We start from the raw sequence: 23,002 nt of genomic DNA, 5'->3' as shown, positions 1-23,002 counted from the left end.
TTTTGAAATGTACTCTTAGCGATTTTGAACTGTATAATACATTATTATTTACTATATTCACCATACTGTGCAACATATAGTCCGAAGGGGGGAAAAAGCCCTTATTTCTCCTAACTGAGGCTTTTAATCCTACAAGCCTTATTTGCTTCTTTTCATATCTCATTCTCCTCCTTAAAGGAAAAGGCACTCAGCCAGTTTTGTAGAAATTACACAACATGGCCATTTGCAATCCCTGCCTGTCCCATTCGTAGTAAATCCTACATAGTCTTACAGATCTCATAAAAAGTCAGACCACACACATAACCTGATAGCCCACGCGCACATTCCCAACAGAGCCTGGAAGAGGGACAAGCTCCCGGATAAGCTGAATTTACTTACACAAAGCAGAATGAGGTACCCACACACACTCACACACGCATGGCCTAGGCAGTGTAACCATCTGTCCAGGCGCTCACACACTATCTTTAGCCACACACAGGCACGCACACTCGAGTACACACATTCCACCCTCGGATCCACTCACGCTCTCTGAGGCCCGCAAGCCGGGCCCCGCCCCCGGCACTGGCTCGCCGGCGGCCCTGCGTCAATCCCACGCGCCGGTTGCGTCATCAGGGTGCGCCATTGCAGCAGGCATTGGCCGGGACTTGAAGTGCGGGCTGCTGCAGCAGCCGAAGCCGGAGCTGCTAGGGTGCAAATTGCGAGGGCAGGTGTGGGCTGCGGGAGGCTTCTCGGGCCGGGAGCGCCGGAACAAGTGCGTGGAGCTGGTGCGACTCCTGCAAGTTGCTGGGGCAGTCGTGTCCCCTCTATTCCCCGATCCCCGAGCTCCGGGCTTCTCCCTGAGAAATGGGTCGGGCTCGTGCAGGGGTGGGGGTCAGGATTCATCTCTCCTGGGGAGACTAGGCTGGGGCATGGGTTCTCCTGGGTTGGAAGGAGTCCTTATGGACTCAGTCCCCTAAGCATCTGCACGCGCGGAGGCGCCGCCAGCCAGCTCACCTGGGTCCCGAGGGGACATTGAGGCAGCAAGGGGTACTCTGAGAGCAGCCGGTATGCTGGAGATAGTTAATGACAGCGTTACCATTGATTGGACTGAGCGCTCACTGTGTGTTACACACTGTGGTAGACCCCTTGTTTATATGATTCCGTCCTCTCAGCAACCCAGGAGGTAAGAGCTATCATTCTGCCCATTTTCCAGATGGGAAAACTAAGGCATAGAAGTTAACCAGCTTATGGTAATAAAAAGTCACACAGATGGTAAGCAGTGGAAGATTTACACCTTACTGCTGGTCTTCCAGCCTCTGTCCTTTTCAGATCCTCTAGTCAGCTTCCCTCAGCGCATGCTGGCTGGTGCCTCTGGGATATTGCTTCTTTATTACTCCTTGACCTAGAGCGAACTGTGCGGAGGGAGGAAGTGCAAAACGTGGACCTCCTGTTGGCACAAGCGAGCCTCTTTGTCCTCTCCTCATCCCCTCTTCACTTCGTTTTCTCAGGCAGCAGCGGCTACCCTGTTGTATGGACATTCTGCACCCGAAACTGATAGCTGAGTCCTGAAGTTTTATGTTATGAAACAGAAGAACTTTCATCCCAGGTGCATTGGTTTATTGTCTCCCCTAGCCTGTTATGTTAGATTGTACTTATGTTAAATTTTTAAGGACATAGGTGGTTATGCCGAGAATAACAGTGACTGTAGCAAACCCATGTGGGGGTTGTAAAGAAATTGGAATATGCCTTCCAAAGGAACACTGTTAATCTAGACATGACCTTTCAGGATTTTAAAGGAATAATTTTAGGCCAGGTGAGAAACAGCCAAAAGCAAAAATAATGTGAGGCTAGAGATTATGTTTGAAAGTTTTTATATTTTGGGTTAATATCTATTCTAGGAGTTTACTCTTAGTGAACCTTTTTCCTTAGGGTAGAAAAAAGCTTATCGAAAAGGATGAAAACTTATACATCAGATATTTCAAAATAGTGTGCTTTTCTTTCAGAGCTTTGTAGCTTTGTATTACCTTTGTATTAAAAGTGAAAATGTTTCTTTTAGGACATCACAAGAAAATTAAGATCTTAATTCAATTTAAGTACGGGAACTTAAGGGGTGTCCTAATTGCCTTAATTAAATAAACATGCCTTCCTTCTGCCAGGAACTATTCAATTAACAAAAATGAAATAAAAATAAGCTCTTATTTTCATTTGCAAATGACTATTCATAGCTATTTTGTTTGGATACAATTCATAGCTATTTTGTTTGGATACTATTTTGTTTGCATACTATATTTTGTTTGGATACTATTCATAGCTATTTTGTGTGGATACAAAGGATACAATGTTGTATCCTTATATATTCAGGAAGTCTTAGAATACAAATGCTGATTTTTTTTTTTTTTTTCTAGTCAAGGCAGCCTAACTGTGTTCATATAAACACATCAAAGTCAGTTTTTTACCTTGTGACTCAACATGGTAGAAGTCTGTCAGTTCATTTGATATCCCATTATGGAGCAAAGTAATGTAGAAATCAGATTTTTGAGTTCTGGTATTTACTCTCTCGAATCCTTGTTAATTTAAATGGTACCTATTTTTTATAGCACATGATTTGGGAATTACACTTTGTGACATGGATGAATCTGCACTGACCCTTGGTACAATAGATGTTTCTTATCTGCCAAATTCATCAGAATACAGTGTTGGTCGATGTAAGCACACAAGTGAGGAATGGGTAAGTTTAGGATAAGAGTTAAAAGCATTCAGCCTAAAAATGTTCATTTCAATGATGTTTGTGAAGGTGCAAATACTGGCAGCAACGTAATATCATGTCAAGATTAATAGCTACAGAAACTGGTATGTTTATGAAACCTAATAAAAAATTTTATGGCATTATATTGGGAAGAAAAAATGGTTAGAAAATTTATGTATACTGATTATGTTAGAAAATGAAATAATCATTTTGCATAGGAAAAAAACCCTAGTAGCAGTTTTGGGACAGGTAAGAAATTTTTTTTTTCTTTCTTTCTCTTGGTATGTACTTTCCATGAGTTATACTTGAAAAGCATGAATTTTATAATAGAAGTAAACTTTAAAAAATTAGGAACTTATAGTATGAATTCAATCCAAAAGGCATACATTTTGTTGGATTGTTTTTCCTATTTCAGTATAACATGATGTATTTTAAATATTATCTTAATTGTCTTTATATAAAAAATAGTGGTTTTTTTTTTTTTTTTTGCTTAATTTTGAGAATGTTATATCTATATAACAGAGATTTGAGCAGCTGAGCTCAAAGTTAAGCATTTTTAGAACAGAAGAGCAAGGTTTGACCCTAATTGAACAGTATAGCTATAATTTACATTCTGGTCTTTAAGTTCCCTCGATAAGATAAAGGAATGTTATATAAGTTTACCTGTTTTTTTATTTAAAGTAAAATTATAAAAACTTGCTCACTGTGTAAGGCCTTTATAGTTCTGTAGTGGGACTGTGTGATTTAAAAGGGGGTAAGGTTAATTGTTAGATTAGAGATCCAGGAGTCTGAATTGATTTATCTAGCTGTCAGAAGTCTGTTTGACCTTCTGCAATTTAGTTTTTAAATTTTTGAATACTGCCTTCAGTGTGTAGCTATTACTATTCTTGGGTGCTCAACTTTTGCTTATGTGGTAAGCTTTTATCCAAGTGTTCATCATGGAGGGAGTACTTAAATGAAAATCACCCAGAATATGCCATAAGTTTTTCTTCTGTTCAAAACACTTTAGATTTTGAGATCAAGTAGACAAGTATTCTCTTGCCATTTAGAAACTATATTTTTTTCTTAATATTTGTCAGGGTGAGTGTGGCTTTAGACCTACTGTCTTCAGATCTGCAACTTTAAAATGGAAAGAAAGCCTAATGAGTCGGAAGAGGCCATTTGTTGGAAGGTGTTGTTACTCCTGCACTCCCCAGAGCTGGGTAAGAACCTTACTGCTTATTGACCCTAATACTCAGCATAAACTATGGTTTCCAACTTTGTAGTAGGCCGTCTTATTGGACTAAATTCACTTTCAGAACAGAGACCCATGTTTGTGAACCAAATATTTCAAGTAAAGATGTTGACACACTTTTCTTTCCATTTATTTATTTAGTAAATATTGGTCCCATAATTGATACTAGGTAACATTCTAGTTCTTTTGAGGTTTTAGTAGGATTTTAAGGGGGAGAGTAGATCTTACTTTCGGTTAAGTCTTCAAAGGAGTTAGTGGGAACCTTCATGAACTTTTAGGTGTTGAACTTTAGCACTTAACATTAAAATTCTAGCAAGATAAGAAGGAGATAATGGGACAGAATAAGAAGTTAAAGCTGTGACTTTGCTCTGAGCCTTTTCTAATGGAAGGTGTCTGTTGACTTTGTGATAGTGAAAGATTGTCACTAAAATGTTAGAATGAAGATTTAAGAGAGTGTATATGGGTTTGTTGTTTGTATTTTGGTGAAAAAACACAAGCCATGCAATATCTTTTGCATTACAGTGCAGTCTTTGAGAAGAGCCAAGTGGGTGAGAGGTATATTTTCGGTGGTAGTTGAAGAGAAGGACAAATTAGCACAGGAACGTAGAACTTCACGTAGTTGTGTTTGAATGCAGTAGAATTGCCCTTTAAAAGTCATATCAGGATGTTAAGCTCTCTCTGGGATCCAGTTATTAGGATGAAGAAATTCTGCCGTTTAAGTGCCTGCCATTTATAGAGGTTGATTATAACTTGTGTGGCTAGGTAATTGTGCTGTGTGAATTTTCTACTCAAGGTTGCTTTGGCAGAAAGTAGAATTCTGAGTCTGGTATAAAGGGGTTTACTAACATGGGAGAGATTTGTGTGGAACCCAAGCAGTTCATGTTAAATGTTCAGATCTGCTGAAGAATGTCATGTTAAAAATATTGCTTCTTTTAAACCACAAGTACCCTGTTGCAAGAATTTGGTAGAATTCAAGGATCACAGAAATTTCTAGCCTAGGAGTAAAGCTAGTTCAGATTAATAGGCCACTTGAAATCAAGATTTAAACAGAATGTCATTTTCTTTTTAGATCTGACATCTAGTCTGATTCTAATTTTGAATACTTAAAACAATAACTACAATGTGTTCTTAAGTCAGAGGGTATAGGAAATAATTTGGTAGTGGTAATGGTTTGGAGTAAGGGTAGATAGTACAACAGACAATTGATTTTTGCCCTACTATAGCACCTGATGGAGTTGAACTTGATCTTGAATTACTTCCATGACATGATCATTTAAAATAATTTGTTTAAAAATGTTTTTATTGCTAACTGTATATTTGCTATCTTTCCTCTGAAATCCTATTTTCCTTTTCTCTAAAGAGATTCCACTTAAGTAGTTTTATATTTGTTGAGGGAACATTGTACTTTTTCAGCATTTAAGTATGGAACAGTTACCTTTTTGCCCGTGTTGATAAAGCTATAGACTATCTTTTCAGCAAAGTTATCTCTGGATTATCTTTCAAGATCACATGTAAAGAGGGTGACCAGTAGACATATGATTTCTCATTAAATGGACAGTTATTTAGGGGTAATAGAAAGACCATACTCTTTAGATCAAGACATAAGATTGAATCCTAAACCTCTGCCAGTCTTAGTTTCTCACCTAGAAAATGGTGATAACTCTTTTGTGTCAGGGATTTTGGGAGATTTAATAAGCAACAATAACTGCATGGTACTTAGCGTGGTCTTTGTATTTTGGGAAAACTGAAATCTCTGACATTCTTGTAGCTTCACTTCTTTCAGGGTGGAGATGAGGAGTCAAGCAGCAAGGGGTACTATTTCCTTTGGTTTTAAGGTGATTTGTTTGTTTGTTTGTTTTTTGTTTTTTGTTTTTTTTTTTTGAGATGGAGTCTTGCTTTGTCACCCAGGCTGGAGTACAATGGCATCATGTTGGCTCACTGCAACCTCTGTCTCTTAGGTTCAAGCAATTCTCCTGCCTCAGCCTCCCAAGTAGCTGGGATTACAGGCACTGACCACCACACCCAACTAATTTTTACATTTTTGGTAGAGACGGAGTTTCACCATGTTGGCCAGGCTGGTCTCAAACTAATGACCTCAGGTGATCTGCCCACCTCGGCCTCCCAAAGTGCTGAGATTACAGGCGTGAGCCACCGCGCCTGGCTAGTTTTAAGATTTTAAAGATGAATTTTGAGTTTATGACATTCTTTGAAGGCTAAAAGTACTTTTCAATAAAACTTTTTTCTTCACTTAGATTTTTGAGGCAATATCTGTTTTTATGCTTGATATTAAAGTTATCAAGAACTCATAATGAGAGCTCTTCACCGTCAATCTAGTTGTGTATTTATGTCTACATTTACTTTGTTTTATATAGGACAAATTTTTCAACCCCAGTATCCCGTCTTTGGGTTTGCGGAATGTTATTTATATCAATGAAACTCACACAAGGTAAAAAGAAATTTCTTATGTTTTTAATACATCTCAAAAGAAAAACTTCATAATAATCAGTTAACACACTTTAAGCTGAATTGCTTTGCATTACTGAGAGTTAATAGAATATGAGTTTCTGACACAAGAGAGATTATCTGAAAATTGGAAGCAGTATAGCCACAGAGAGAACTATTACTGTTACCTCTTGTGTACTTACAGATATTTTCAGGGGAGTGTAGATGTCACTTAGAATGTTCTTTGACTTATATTGATTTTGCATATGAAGTATGCCAAAATGTGGGAAATATTTGTCTGAGGAGACCAGTAGGTTTGAATCTCTTATGATTTATTATGACTATTTAATATTTAAAAAAAGTATAAATTATTGAAATCTGCCCAATCTGTAGGGTATTAAAAGACATTTTCTCTGTTGAGCAAATGTTGTTTGAGTTACTATTTACCCAAGACTTTACTTAGAATTCTTACAATTTCTAGGCATATGGGGATAGGCTTGTAAGCACCAGTGTGAGAGAAAAGGGTCTTTGTTTTATCTGACTCTAGGCCAGGGGACAGGGAAAGAGGGTAGAAAGGTTGTGTGAATGTCTGTGAGGCAAGAGAATCAGTAGCCAAATGCTAGCAGTCCTTGTAATTCTAAAAATAGATACCTGGAGTAGGCAGGCAGATAGGCTCAGATGAGAAATACTTGAAATTCTATGAAAATTAGTGCAAGAAATCAACTACTTGAAGCCCTTATGATATTACTTCTCATAATTTGATGATGAGATTACATATGAGAATGATAATACTTGCATATATAGTAAACTTTTAAAAATAGAACTTAAGTGTAAGTACATGAGCAGATCATTCCCAGGCTGCTGGTCTCTCTCTCTCTCTTTTAAATTTACATTTAAATTTAAATTTAAAAAAGAGGGGAGAGACTTTGGTCCGTTGAATTTTTTTTGATAAGATGATAAGATCCTAAGAAAAGGGATCTCATAGAGTCTTCCTTATGTAAGTAGATATTTTATATATAAAGCCAAGAGGTTTGTTTCTTGCCCTCAATTAGAGACAGTTAAGGAAAATTGCATTTGCCACGATTACGAGGCGGAATGAAACTATTCAGTGAAATAAGCTGCATGTTCAGCTATTTAGTTCTTGTGTGTATTCTATGAAGCAAAGCCTAAAACATTTTTACACATTCACGTACAGAGTCACACACTCTGTCACTGTCACACTCATGCACATATGCACACACACACACACAATGCTTTCAGTCAGTTGCAAAGGGATTTCATAGAGAGCTTGGACTTTGTACATACCAATAATATTTCTGAAAATGTTGGCTGAAGGAAGAGTTTAGGATTAACGTTTAATATATTGGGCCAAACTTTTGGAAGATTTAGACAAAGGAAAGGAGGAAGAAAAAGAGAATGGCAGGAAGGAGAGGTGAAGAAATAGGTGATTCATAAACAGTTCTCTTTCAAGTTACTTTTTCTCTATTGAGGGTATTCTGGGTCTTTTCAGAATTACTGAATTGATAATGATAATGCGATATCATGTAATCATTACAAATGTTTTCAAATTATTACATAATGAAAGCTTGTAGCATTCTTATTCGGAAACTCATCTCTCCATCCTCCCATCTAAACACCACATAGTCCTTTGTAACTGACAGGAATGTATTCTATCCCTCAGGTGTATTTAAAGTGTGAAGGGGAAAAAAGTGAGAAATTCTGGCTTCGTTAGCCTAGAGTACAAATATTTAGATCATGCTTGACTTCTTTCAACTGATCAACCTTGTCAATTCAATTAGAGAGTCAGTGATTATCTTAGGAAAAAACAAAAACTATAATAAAAAAATTAGTCTTTGATCATAGGAAAAGACTTCCAAATTTATCTTTTTATAGCCCATAGCTATAATTATAAGCTGTATGGTTTATCAGAATAGATATAGCTTATATATAGCATTAAACATTTTTGCCTTTTTAATGGTATTAATAAAGCCAGATGTTCTTATTTCTTTTTTTCATATTAGGGTTATTCAGCACAGTAACACTATTCAAACATTAATACACAAATTCCAAGTTTCAGTTTTAGCTGAGAGTACATGAATAAAATTGGCTGCACAACATTCTGAACTACTAAGGAGAATTTGCTGTAGGAGAACCCTAAATCTCAGAAAGAGATGACATTAGGCTTTGTTTTTCTGGGCAGAAAATTAGTTTATGATTTAAGCAACTTGTTTTAGGGGTACCTCTAATACTTCTCTGCTAAATCATTTTCACAGACACCGGGGATGGCTTGCAAGACGCCTTTCTTACGTTCTTTTTATTCAAGAGCGAGATGTGCATAAGGGCATGTTTGCCACCAATGTGATTGAAAATGTGCTGAACAGCAGTAGGTAAGGGCAGGGCACAGGTGTAAAGGTGGGAAGAGGCAGGGATGGGTAGTAGGAGTGGGAGGGGGAGGTAATTCTTAGTAACCTTTAGTTTCTCTGGGACTGTGTCTCAAGAAGTGTTCACATTTCCAAACATTAAATGTTAAGCTCCAAAGGAAACTAAAGAAAGGCAGGAGAACAGGTGCTTTGGTGACAGTGCCATGTGGGAATAGCAGCCTGGGTTTATGGATTAATAATTGAATGGGTTTCTAAAACATGAAAGGCAAATAGGAGTTCAGAGATGCACATATTTCCAGAGTTCTCTGTTTTCTGTAATATAAATGTTGGAGACATTGTATTTCCTATTTTATAGCCGAAAGAGAATTGAGTTTGATATTTTTGCCAGTTACTTAGTATCTAGGTACAAATTCTTGTGCTAGAAAGTCATTGCTAGAAATCTTAACAGAATGAATTACTGCCTTTGCTCTTACAGGAGCTTGCTTACAATAGGAAAGACTGATTGGAACTCAGGTGGAATGGGGAAATAAATATTCTAGAGTATGGGAGTTTGGCTGAAGATGTTCCATGCTCCCATACTCTAGAATATTGATTCTAGAGTACTGGCCTCATTCGTGTGGCCAGTTTTAGAGATCTACCTGGATTTGGGGAGCAGGAGACCAGGGTGAATTAAAAGGCTGCTTTGAATTCCTAAGTGTGATCTGTAGACTCTTTGTTATGTTTATTAGGGCCTGAACAATGCTGGCACATAATATGTACTCAAGAAATATTTCTCGAATGGATGAGTGAGTAGTTGATAGTGGAGGTGCATCAGTCATGGTAATGACTTGTAGAAACATTCCTGGCCAGAATGCAATGAATGCTTTTTAGGGAATAGACTTGGGGGGCATCAGTGTCCTATGGTATTGGTCTTTTTATATTAGTGAATTATGGGGCTATGTGGAATTTTGCTGTATTTCACTAGTCCAAAATCAGCACCAGTGGGATAAAACACAATTATGTGATGTTCTTAGATTATTCTGTTTTCTTGTTAAAACCTTCAAGTACATTTATTTCATCCAGATGTTTTGACTAGTAACTGGGATGTTAGCAGTGGTTTAAGGAGGTTGAACCTCATGCTTTCTCCCCTAAGTCAGCTGGAAGATTTATAAAACTGGATTAAATGTTTCCTTTTATCTCACTGCTTATTATTCTGTGCTGTGCTCTTTTGATGTTGAGCTGTGCCTTTTAAAAATTACTGGTTTGAGTTTAAAAAAATTTGTAAATATTTATGACCCTTTTTGGTCCCCCCCCCAGAGTTTTACATATAGTTTTACTAATGGAGTCACGATACAAATTAAAAGTAAATTAAGTCTTCAAAAGAAAAATCACACATTAATTTGGTAGTAGACTTTTGGATACCTCTGAATTATATGCCTAAAGGGATAACTTTTCTTTTTCTCTCTTCTGCTAGAGTACAATTTCGTGTCCCTCACACTTTAATGGGAACATTCAAATTCACATAGTTGTCACCCAGTGAATTTGAATTAAATTCTTAAGTCTACTTTCCAGATTCCTCAGAGATTCATTGATTTAGGAATATAATATTCTTAATATTTAATAGATAGCCAGAAAGAGCACTTCTAGCTTGAGCTTATTCTTTCATGTTACCACATTTTAAAGAGAACATACATTTTGTTTTGTGATTTACAGCTGCAGTTTAGAAAATACTGAATACAGAATGTAGTATAGAAACAGTTACATTGTCTCTTTTTCCATTTTCATACCAGAGTACAAGAGGCAATTGCAGAAGTGGCTGCTGAATTAAACCCTGGTGGTTCTGCCCAGCAGCAATCAAAAGCCGTTAACAAAGTGAAAAAGAAAGCTAAAAGGATTCTTCAAGAAATGGTTGCCACCGTCTCACCGGCAATGATCAGGTATTAAAAGGCAAGGCAAAAAGCTTTCAATCACAGCCATGCTGATTTGAGCAAATAAGACTGAATTATTGAACTTTCCTAGCACAGTTCTCTTTGTCCAAAAGATGTTTTAATGAATCCTGGTATTAAATTAAACTCTTCTTATATTCTTATTCAGCTTTTGTGCAAAGTAGCACTGTGGTAGGTTTGAAGGTGGCTTCATGTTTGTTAATTGATAGCAGCCAATGTATTACTACTAACATCTGCTCACCTAGACTGCTTGTGAATCAACTTTCACATATCTGAGTCATAAAAGGAGTGGTTTGTGTACATCAGAGGGATCATTCTGCTCACTAAATATTCATTCGCCTTGGTCATTTGCTTCTGCAGTATAAAATGTTATTAGAGTGAAATATGATTGTAGTCTATAATAAATGGAGACTTCTGTAAGTAGTATATATATATAAAGTTAGCTCTAATTCAGCAATTCAGACATACATGCATGCATGTGCACACACACTAAGTCATTTACAAGTACTTTTAGGTTGTAGGTCCATAAATTTAAGTAGACAGAAGTCAACTGTATATGCTTGTATGTAAAAATAATGTGTGTTCATTTATGTTGTTTTTTTTGTTTGTACTTTGTTTCAGACTGACTGGGTGGGTGCTGCTAAAACTGTTCAACAGCTTCTTTTGGAACATACAAATTCACAAAGGTCAACTTGAGATGGTTAAAGCTGCAACTGAGGCAAGAATTTCTGTGAATCTATTACCCTATTTTCCCCTCAATTGTAGAGTGATTTTAGAGTTCTTGTGGAAATGTTTTCTTGTGTACTGTGATGTATTTCAACCCATTTGGAAGATTTCCCTCATTTGTGATAACTTCAGTAGCTGTGTATTTGGGGAGGAGAAATGGAATACAGGAGTACTTACTAGCAATATGCAGGATTCCTTTTGTAAGTTACCTTGCAGCAACCCTGAAAATCTGGTAGAACAATCCCTATTTTGTAGATGAAGCAATAGAGACACAGATAGATAAATAGGTTGTCTCAAGTGGCAGATAATAAGTGACTTGCCCTGGATTTCAAACCAAACCAAGCCTGACTCCAAAACCTGTGCTCTTTTTATATCAGTAGAACTGCTTCTCAGAAAGGGTATAGGTCAACTGGAACTCTTGATTGCTCTTCTTCCCCCAACTTATTTCTGTTGTTATAGTTGCTCTTTTTTTTTTTTAGCTCAGAAAGTATTACATTGAAGGAAGTTCCTATTATTGGAAAATGTTTTTAAAGAGTGAGTCACTGATTAGCCAGTGTTTGAGTGACTCTAGCCAAATATGCAGTTGCAAAGTGTGATTGAATTTTACATTTGAGTTTTAAATTTGGCATTTTTCCCTTTGCTAGACGAATTTGCCGCTTCTGTTTCTACCAGTTCATAGATCCCATATTGACTATCTGCTGCTCACTTTCATTCTCTTCTGCCATAACATCAAAGCACCATACATTGCTTCAGGCAATAATCTCAACATCCCAATCTTCAGGTAAGATTAGCTTATTTTGGAATTTAAGGAATTAAAAAGATTGTGTTTTGAATTTTTATTTTTTAAATTATACCTTTCGATATGTTATTGTAAAGATGACATTAGCCTTTTTTCTTTTATTATAAAAGTGATACATAGTTATTGTGTAAAATTTGGAGAGTGCAAAAATGCATTAAGACTGTCATCATTATTTATATATTTTATATTGGATACTTGGTGAACTGTGACTACCTAAACTTTATGGGCATTATTTATCAAGTAGATAAAAGGCAATTAGAAAGGCAAGATAGCAAATTACCATACCAGGCTCAGCAGTAGGGAGTTGTCTGGTGGAGGAGGGGGCAGTGAAGTGGGAGAAGGGTTAGTGATATAAAGACAATCATACCTGTTACTTTGACCTCATAATTTAGTAGAGCTAGAACCACTTAAAAAGTACAATATCATGTGAAAGGTGTGTTTTAGAGGTTTTCACCTTTTGAAAGGTTTTTTAGAGGTTTTCCTCAATGCGTTCCATTCAGGGGAAATAGTATGTGCAAATGCGGAGAGATACAGGAGCATGGTATGGCTGGGAAGTGAAGGACTATTGGGTAAGGTGGGAATATGGGATGCATTAGGAAGGATCAGAGACTGGAGCTGGTAGCTGTGTAGGTAGTGAAAGCCGGATCAAAACAATTTCTAAGCCAAGAGATTAGAGTCTGTCCTGTACTTGAGAAATGACATGTTCAGGTTTGTGTTTTGAAAGGTCATTCTGGATTAGAAAGAATGAAATCAATTCTGCTTCCATTAGGATAGTTCAGGCAGAAGATAATGGAGGTTTAAATTGTAGTATTGTTTTTGGACAGGAGGGCATAGATTTAAAAAGTACTTAGTAGCTCGAATTTAAAGACCCAGTGCTAGTCCCTATGGGGGCTCAATAGAGGGGGAGAGGAAGGACCAAGATTCCCAGGTGTTTACCACCTAGGAAACTGGGTAGGTGGTAGGTCTGATCACCAACAAGGAATTGGTGAGGAACTGGTTGAGCTGGTTTGGGAAATTAAAGTTTCAAACCTGAAAGCACAAAGCATCTCTAAGGTCAACTCTGTGGGTAGAGAGTGGATAAAAGGAGCATGAATTTAGAAAGAGACTGGAAGGAAAGTGGGCTGGCAGGTTGTGCAGGTGGAGCTTCACAAGATGGCCTTCATCACCTTTGTGTGCTATGTCCTCAGTATCACAGTCTAAGGAGCTCCTTCTTAATCCCTTGGTTCAGAGTTCTATAGGCTTTCAGAGTTCTGTAGCTAACCAGACTCCTGTGAGCCAACTGAAGAGAAGCCATGGATTCATGCAGTCAATGATATTTATCCAGCTGTGCTTTAGACAAGAGAGAACAAAATATATAGTCCTTGCCTTCACATAGCTTAATGGATAATGTAGACAGACAGCTAGCTGTAATAGCGTGTGTTATGATCCTACAGGGTAGATGTGCTTTTCCAGGAATTAGAATATCTGTGTTTGCTCTCCAGGGGACCTCTCTCCAGGAACAAGGAACCGGGAAACTGAATTAGAAAGTCATCAGGAAGTTTCTGGTGGGCACAGACTTAGAGGGAAGAGGACTATTCCACTGGGGCTCTAGAGAAGCCTTGCTTCTCTTGTAATTAGAATATTTCTTGTACCCATTTCGTTCACATTTGGTTCTTAACTAGGATTTCTTGGAACTGCTTAATAAACACTGATAATTTTTCATAATCCAACTTCCCTTTCATGGACTCTATGCCAGTGATTGTGTAGCTCACCTGTCCTTCAGACACAGCAGGCTGTAGTTAGCCCAGCCTGTTTTTGTGCAGCTTTCTTTTGTTACATGACAGTCTACCCATTCACAAACCACTTCTCAGGGGTTATTTTTGTGGATGGCTCGTCTCATTCATTTTATTCTGCAGAGTTTTACTCTCAAAGAGTGATACTAAGCTTTGGCAACACCTTACTGTGGCCACCTTCTATTTACTGTAGAGCAGTAGTCCCCAACCTTTTTGGCATCAGGGACCAGTTTCATGAAAGACAATTTCCACAGACCATGGGGGTGGGGAGGATGGTTTTGGGATGATTCAAGCATGTTACATTTTTTGTGCACTTTATTTCTATTATTATTACTTTGTAATTTATAAAGAAATAATTATACAACTCATCATAATGTAGAATCACTAGACGGTCCCAACTGGGGGTGATAGGAGACAGTGACAGATCATCAGGCATTAGATTCTCATAAGGAATGCACAACCTAGATCCCTCATGGGCAGATGTGCGGTTCACAATAGGATTTGCACTCCTATCCTATGAGAATCTAATGCTGCTGCTGATCTGACAGGAGGCGGAGCTCAGAGAGTAATGCAAGTGATGGGGAATGGCTGTAAATATAGATGAAGCTTTGCTTGCTTGCCTGCCACTCATCTCCTGCTGTGTGGCCCGGTTCCTAACAGGCCAGGGACCAGTATTGGTCTGCGGCCCCGGGGTTTGGGACCACTGCTGTAGAGGATACCAGAAATAGATATTAATGTTTATATTAGTATCACTCTACTTGAAAAGAATAGGAGGCTGTGAGTTTGGAAAGATTGACTTAGTTTCAACTTCATATCAAAATTAGTGTTGTAGAAAGAGACATGGGGTTGGGAAAAGAATTGTTTTATGCCTGTGTATGTGCAAATGAAGCACATTTTTGTTTCATGTTTTGGAAAGATGGTTATGCTTGGTTTCAGTTGGATAAAATTATTTTTGTCTCACAACGACCCTCTGTAAACAATAATTATTTGAGAAAATTTCCCCCAAGGAGCTTTCGTAATAAACATCATATTCATTTTGTAGTAAACATGCCATGGGTAAATTTCAGAATGTCTAAGGGTCAGTGTCTTGAGACCCTGGGCAGGATTTTAAAATTTAGAAGTGTTCTATAATCCTCTTAAAAATCTATACTATCATTTTTATGGGTAATATGTCATGCAAACTCCTTTTGGCTTGGAACAAATGTAATAGAGGCTCATTATACACAGTGATATCCCAAAGACTGATGAACAATGTAAATGACTGAAACATGTCAATAATATGGAAAATGAAAAAAATGCCTGCATTTTTACTGTCAGCTGCTCAAACAGCACATATGGCTTGTATCCACTTGGCAAATGTTTTCAATTAACTTGGAATGTGAGTATTCTTTTTACATTTTTCTTTGTAAATAATTCATGTATTCTGAATTTATAGTACCTTGATCCATAAGCTTGGGGGCTTCTTCATACGACGAAGGCTCGATGAAACACCAGATGGACGGAAAGATGTTCTCTATAGAGCTTTGCTCCATGGGGTATGTGTGATCTCTAATTATCCTTAGGGACATTGTGTTGGTTATCACAGTGGAAGGAAAAATGACTCTTTTGAGTTGAGATTTTTAGAAAACTACTCTTTGAGTAATTGGAGTGATTATGGTTTGAGTTTGGTCATTTTTTGTTGTTGTTGTTATTACCAAAATATAGCATTGGAGGAGCTGTTTTATTAGTGTGAATAAGATACTTTGTCAGTAGTGAAGTTATCGTTTTTTCTGTTTTGCTTTTAAAGATTTAATTTTTCTGAGCTCATTCTAAGTTGAGTGGTCTTGAATTCATGTTTTACTTTCTTCTTATATCCCAGCATATAGTTGAATTACTTCGACAGCAGCAATTCTTGGAGATCTTCCTGGAAGGCACACGTTCTAGGAGTGGAAAAACCTCCTGTGCTCGGGCGGGACTTTTGTCAGTTGTGGTAGATACTCTGTCTACCAATGTCATCCCAGACATCTTGATAATACCTGTTGGAATCTCCTATGATCGCATTATCGAAGGTCACTACAATGGTGAACAACTGGTAAGGGTAACTACACAAAAGTTGTCTTTGCTTATCAAGTCTTTTAGATTTAACTTTTAGAATTTACATTTGCTTTTAGAATTAAGAATTTTTTTTGGTACTCTCTATGTTTAAAGCACTGTATGAAATGTGATTGGATGGGCATGGTGAGTAGCTTTCATGGCCTATCTTTAACTTGATTGGTAGTGCTTATGTGGTGTTTTCTTGAGCTTGGCAGAAGTGACCTGGTTAGATTTATCAGTGCCGACCTTGGTCATGGGATTGGGAAGTGGGAGAAGACTTGCCACCGTGTTGCCATCTCTGCTGTGGAAGGTTATCTGCGGTTTGTTCTCCCCAGGGCTTAATGAATATGTGCATATTTTAAATTGGGCTTGAAGAACTTGTGGGGTCATGTTGGCAAAAACACCTACAGATTAATTTGAGAAGTAGCAATGACTTTTTCAGTACACCTTTTTATTGAAGTATAATAGTTACAAAAGAGTATATAAATCATAAGCCTGTAGCTTGAATTATCACAAAGTGAATACATCTATGCAACTAGCACCCAGATCAAGGAACAATATTACCAGGACCTTTGAAACCCTCCTTGTGCTTTTCCTATCATCATCCCCTCAAGGGTAATCATTAATTTAATTTCTTACAGACTGGGTTAGTTTCGCGTGTTTTTGCACTTACGTAAATTGGATAACGTGGTCTGTACGTATCTGGTTTCTTTTGCTTAAGCAGGTGTTTGTGAGATTCATCCACATTGTTGCAGTGTGTGTATTGCAGTGTGTGTACACATTGTTGCAAGTGTATGTATTCCATTCCTTCTCATAGCAGTGTAGTATTCCAGTGTATGAGTATACCATAATTTATTCTACTGTTAACAAAATGTTTGGCTGTAATCATTCTTGGATACTTTTTCTTGATGACCATATATATTCATTTTGTTGAGTATGCGCCTAGGAGAAGAACTGATGGGTCTTAAAAAATATGTATTTTCAGCTTTAATAGGTACTGCCAACCACTTTATCAGAATGGTTTTACCAGCTTACCACTCCAGTCGGCAGTTAGAGTTCAAGAGGAATTTAGTTTTGTTCTTATTTATTGTGGAAATTTTGGCTGAGGTACTTATTTCAAACTTATGGCTCCAGAAATGTCAGAAATTCAAGGACGTCTGACAATCAGAGGCTTTAGAAATTAAGTGATAGGCTTACAAATTAAGTGATATGATCTGTATGACACTCTCCTTGTGTTCTATGAATCTGTCCTTAATGTATACCCTACTCATCCTGACTGTCTCACGAGTTCATATCTGAGTCTGTGTTCATTATATGTCCTGTCATTGTCCCTTATGTGTAATAGATACTAGGTGTTTACTGAATGAATACTCAGCTCAAAGGCCACTGTGAGGCTGGATTTGCAATTACTTGCCTAATATTAGACATTTAGACTCTGGTGATCATCAGACCTCAGATAAATGGCCTCTTTGATGTTTTATTCTTATTTAAGAACCACAGAACAGTTTTCCAGGCTATGTCATTTTTTCCTTCATTAGTTTGCAGTTGTATTTTTGTGAATTGTGTGAACATGATACTAAATGAAATAGTATTAAATGTTTTGTTTTTCATTGACTGAATTCCATCTCGCAATGACATGATTACATCTTTGAATACTAAACGTTTTCTGACAGGCTGCAGTTAATGACTACCTCCTTTCCTTCTTCATTCATTGTTCTTTTTCAAGATGAACTTACAGTTTCCATAAAACAAGTTATTCTGTGGATAATAGAATGTTTGTGTATGTGTTGGCTTTATTTCTCACCATGTTATTCTCACTATTGGAATTTAGGGCAAACCTAAGAAGAATGAGAGCCTGTGGAGTGTAGCAAGAGGTGTTATTAGAATGTTACGAAAAAACTATGGTTGTGTCCGAGTGGATTTTGCACAGCCATTTTCCTTAAAGGTGAGTGTCTGTTGAAATGAAACCATGTTGAAGCATGGACCTGGAGTCAGGAGGCTCCAGTGCTGACTCTAACAGCACCTCTCTGTGTGACTTGGGGCTGCAGTTTGCTCTCCTGTAAAATGAGGACTATGACAAAGGTGGTGTTGCCTAAATTTTTCCACAAAATTTGCCTATTGACAAAGGAGAGTGAGTATCTGTTTTTGGGAGATATCAGGCTCAACATTTATTGCTATTATTATTATTTTTTTAATTCATGACTATCTAAGGGGAATAAAAAACAGGTAGAAGGAATAAGTTCTAGTATTCGATAGTACAGTAGGGAAATTATAGTTAACAGTAATTTATTGTGTATTTCAAAATAACTAAAAGAGAAGAATTGTTAATATTCCCAACACACACAAAAAAGGTAAGTGTTTTGAGGTGATGGTTATCCCAAATTACCCTGATTTTATCATTACACATTGTATATAGGTATCCAAATATCACATGTACCCCAGAATATGTACAATTATTATATATCACTTAACCCCAAACGTCAAAAAAATTTTGAGATGAATGAATGAATAAATGAATAAGTAATTGTAAAAAAATAAAAATTCATGTGAATCTTGCATGTGCCTTTATAATACGTATTTATATCTTATGTTTCAGAATTGCCTTTGGGGGAAATTTTTCCAAACACCTCCCCTAAAAGCTGGGTAACTTTTTTTTTTTTTTGAGACGGGGTTTCATGCTCTTGTCGCCCAGGCTGGAGTGCAGTGGCGCAATCTCAGCTCACTGCAACCTCTGCCCCCTAGGTTCAAGCAATTCTCCTGCCTCAGCCTCCTAAGTAGCTGGGATTACAGGTGCCCGCTACCACACCTGGCTAATTTTTGTATTTTTAGTAGATACGGGGTTTCAGCATGTTGGCCAGGCTGGCCTCAAGCTTCTGACCTCAGGTGATCTGCCTGCCTCCTCCTCTGCCTCTCAAAGTGCTGGGATTACAGGTGTGAGCCACTTCGGGCAGCCACAGCTGGGTAAATTTGACAGGCTAATGCTCTCTATGTCCTATTGTGTAGAATCCAGTACCCACACATCCCAAAGGTTAGTACCATCCTCATTGAAAGTCTGGGACTGGCAGGTCCCTGAGGCCCTTGCTGGTTTAAATTCTTAAGATATTCAAATTGTAAAGGAGAAGGAGAAGAATGGGTACAGAAGTAGGGAGCCCAGGGATAAGGAGCAGAAGGTCCCGCCTCTCCTTTTATTCTACTTCCTGGCTTAACTTTAAGAGATTCCAGCTGCTGTGGTAGATGCTTGCTAACCTTAAATGCTTTGATCTTTTAGAACCTCATCACTTCTTGCCACTTTTCTTTTTCTTTATTTTTTAAATGGTCACATAGCTCCTCTCTCTTGTTATGATTTGCTTTTAGATTGAGGTTCTTTTGAAAATAATGTGACCTTGGGTTGCCAGATTTTTTTAAGTATGATTATGTCTATCATCACTATTAATGATATTAAGAATGTCAGTTTTATGATGATGTATGAGAAAAGTTAAAAATTTCTTTTAATTTTAAAATGATTTTGTTTAAGCATCCTGTTCTTTGTGTCTTCAGAGTTCAAGTTCAGTTTCATGCTTAGCAACATTCTGTGAATCATTCTGGACTTCTGAAGACAGTTTAGGATATAGAAAGTATTTCCCGTGCTCTATAGCATGGCTTATTTCATAAACAACTCCCTTTTAACCTTTGGAAGATGAAATTACATTTTATATGTTGGTGCGAAAGTGAGGGTAAATGATCATGTTGTATTTTTTTTCTCCAGGAATATTTAGAAAGCCAAAGTCAGAAACCAGTGTCTGCTACACTTTCTCTGGAGCAAGCGTTGTTACCAGCTATACTTCCTTCAAGGTAAAATTCATAGAATTTTTTTAATGCTAATCAAGCTACCAGACATCTGTTATTTCTTGTATTGCATAGATTAACCTTATTAAAAATGCACACATTCTTATTTTCACTTCTTTACTCAAGTAACTTTTCTCTTAGTCCAATAAGGGATATTGAGATGACATGTTTTCATATTAGTTTGGAAGTTTTTAATTATTTGCTTATAAAATCTTTTTGATTTTGTGACTCATATAGGAGTTCTTATTTGATTTATGCTTTTTGAATGCTTGAACTGAGTTTTTCTGGTAGTAGGTTATGCATGTTGTATGTAAGTGAACCGTATGAAAGAATTTTGCTGTTTGAATTTTTCAGAATTCAAATTGAATTCAAATTGAATTTTAACTTAGAGAAATTGAATATGAAGCCTTTCCTTTAATATGTGGAAGTGTTGAATTTTCAGAAATGTTTTAAAGTAAGGCATCTTGCATTATGTATTCTTTGTGCCAGTGGTTTTGGAAGTGATGTATCAACAGACTATTTAGTTATAACTAAATAACATGTTTTGGCCAGGTCATAATATAGTATATTATGGAGGAAAATAACCCATAGAAATAATCTGTGTGTGGTTTAAATTTAAAATATATACTAATTTAAATTTAAAGATCAGTTCCACATGGTCTGCCTTGTGAAAGAGTGCGGTTGTGTGTTGATTTTTGAAATACTTTTTAGACCCAGTGATGCTGCTGATGAAGGTAGAGACACGTCCATTAATGAGTCCAGAAATGCAACAGATGAATCCCTACGGAGGAGGTTGATTGCAAATCTGGCTGAGCATATTCTATTCAGTAAGTCGAATACCAGACTCTTTAATTCTACAATTTAGATTCATCATGGTATGGTGCAAACTATACAGGTTTTGGAATCTGCTGAGGTTAGTTTCCACTTCTATTAATTCACAGGTGGTGATAGGTAAGTTATTAGAAAGAAGGTGATACCGTGAGGATTTGAGATAATTGGAGTTAAACATCTTATACAGTGTCTGGTAATCAGTAGGTGTTCATGTGGCAGTTGTTGTGCCTTTTAAAGAAAGTTATTATTAAAATGATTTGTTGCCTCTGTTGCTCATTAATGTGTTTTATTTGAACTACTTGAACTAATTTGTGGTACAACGTCTAGATTTATAGTTGCATGTCCATTTCTCCTTTGACCCCATGAGTTTTTGTAATGCAGCAAATATGAGTGGCCTTGTATAAAGCTTTGCCTTAGCTGTGGAGAATACAAAATGAATAATTAATGGTTCTGAACTCAATGAGCTTATGTTCTTGTCAGTGGGATGGTTATACACAAATAATTAAAGTCAACCTAGAGAGGAGTGTGAGTCCACTGCAGGACCAGTCTTCTTTAAGTTCCAAGCTGTACAATTGTGTACTGTTGTGGAGGCTGCTTTACAATCCCAAGGCAGCATAGCGGTTCTTTGGTGCTCAGCCTAGTTGTGATTTCTTTCTTGCTGCTCTCTGGGCCAGGACCCTGATGATACTCTCAGCGCCCCCTGCCAATGCTACTGGGGAGGTCTTCCTCACTCACCTTGCTCCTCCCATTCTGGAGGCCCCTATTCCTGCTTGACTTTGGGTCGGAGGATTCTTTCTCAAGTACATTTGATTATGTCTCTATCCTGCTTAAAATCTGGATACAAAAAATAATACCTTATTGTTAAAAAGTTTGAAAATAAAGATGAAATAGTTATCAAAAACCCATTACCCAAATAACCAGTGGTGTTGCTGTGTAGTCTCTAAAAATATTTTTTACAGTTTTGTATTGTTCAGCTTTCCATTTATAACACAATATTCATATTTAAAAATACTTTATAAATATTTTTAATAGCTATACATATAGTACTGAGTACTTTTTTTAAACACTGGAGACAACTTCAATTACCAGTGGTGAATGAAGTATTCATAAATTTATTGTTATCTTAGAAAACTCACAAATGTTGTCATGATTTCAGATTATTCCATGGGTGTTCTCAGATTTGATTTATATAATTATAATTTTATGCAAATTCAGTGTAGGGGTGTGCACTGTAGTCATTCTCAAATGTGTGTCTGTGCCCTTCCTTCTTACCTCTGGGTCAGGTTGAAAGAGGAAATACAAATATATTGAGCACCCATTGCTGTGGCTCCTGTGCCGGGCCAATCATTCTCATGTGGTCTAATGAGCTAGGTAGTATTTTCATTTTCTCAGTGAGGAAAGTGAGGCCAGGAATTTAAGTAATTTGCCCCAAGTCATGAAGTTAGTTAGTGAGTAAATTAGGATTTAAGCCCAGATTTTTCTGACTTCAAGTCAGCTGTTATCCTTCTACTACACCTTTGTTTTAATATGGTGAATACCAGCAAGAGGAGTGAAGTAGAGTTGTAGTTATAATAGACTGTAGGTGGGAGCAAGTCAAGGAATATGGAAATGGGAGATCCTGTAGAACTGAAACAGCCTTGTACTTTGGGTCTTGATATTTCAATAAAAGTGTCTCTTCGTCATACAGTAACTAAATTCCACTGGCCTGGATTGAAGGTGGACCTGTCTTACTTAGCCTGTTGTATGATGAATAGTGATCTCTAGTGAGGTTCCATTATACCAGAACACTGTAGTATTATAACTTCCTTTTGGTAAATCACACTTTTGGGAAATGTGATAGAAGACTTTCACAGTTTTAAATACTCCTGTTTAAAATTTAGGTATTTCAAAAAAGTTCAGCTATGTTTGTAAAAAGTGCAACTAAAAAAAGCTTTGTGTTTGCCTTCCAGCTGCTAGCAAGTCCTGTGCCATTATGTCCACACACATTGTGGCTTGCCTGCTCCTCTACAGACACAGGCAGGTATGTCTGCAATGTCACCTGCAGTTAAGTAGGAAGCAGGAGAATGTTTTGTCAGCTGCTCAGATACATATTCAGGGGCAGATTTGGCCCACTCATGGCTAGTACTATGAGGTAAACAGTAAAATAAGCTGAGGACCCTGCCCAAAGGAGCTTATCAACTTGGTGGAGGAAGAATCTACATTTAAAAACAAAACAAAACAGACTGCTTAATATATGTAGTACTAAGCTATTGCTTGATTAATACTGTTA

General features: G+C 37.3%; 1 protein-coding gene across 8 annotated transcripts in view; it reads left to right on the top strand.

Annotated features, from left to right (window-relative positions):
• The window catches only part of GPAM (glycerol-3-phosphate acyltransferase, mitochondrial), a 76,826-nt gene that overhangs the window by 42,291 nt on the left and 11,533 nt on the right, over window positions 1-23,002 (top strand). For 2 of the 8 annotated variants that reach the window (XM_063670262.1, XM_054435808.1), the window contains exons 2-15: window positions 1,488-1,585; window positions 2,577-2,707; window positions 3,805-3,927; window positions 6,332-6,405; window positions 8,675-8,788; window positions 10,552-10,698; window positions 11,329-11,425; window positions 12,078-12,214; window positions 15,440-15,539; window positions 15,863-16,075; window positions 17,909-18,022; window positions 19,823-19,908; window positions 20,614-20,729; window positions 22,683-22,753. In XM_063670262.1, the coding sequence (XP_063526332.1) occupies window positions 2,606-2,707; window positions 3,805-3,927; window positions 6,332-6,405; window positions 8,675-8,788; window positions 10,552-10,698; window positions 11,329-11,425; window positions 12,078-12,214; window positions 15,440-15,539; window positions 15,863-16,075; window positions 17,909-18,022; window positions 19,823-19,908; window positions 20,614-20,729; window positions 22,683-22,753 (1,494 nt within the window). In that variant the 5' untranslated portion in view covers window positions 1,488-1,585; window positions 2,577-2,605. Of the gene's footprint in view, window positions 1-604; window positions 1,163-1,487; window positions 1,586-2,576; window positions 2,708-3,804; window positions 3,928-6,331; window positions 6,406-8,674; window positions 8,789-10,551; window positions 10,699-11,328; window positions 11,426-12,077; window positions 12,215-15,439; window positions 15,540-15,862; window positions 16,076-17,908; window positions 18,023-19,822; window positions 19,909-20,613; window positions 20,730-22,682; window positions 22,754-23,002 lie in introns of those variants that run through there. The other 6 variants (XM_054435811.2, XM_054435809.2, XM_063670261.1 and 3 more) reach the window with 6 other exon arrangements.

The sequence above is a fragment of the Pongo pygmaeus genome, chromosome 8, assembly GCF_028885625.2.
Source record: "Pongo pygmaeus isolate AG05252 chromosome 8, NHGRI_mPonPyg2-v2.0_pri, whole genome shotgun sequence".
Lineage (NCBI taxonomy): Eukaryota > Metazoa > Chordata > Mammalia > Primates > Hominidae > Pongo > Pongo pygmaeus.
This window is presented reverse-complemented; position numbering and strand designations above follow the sequence as displayed.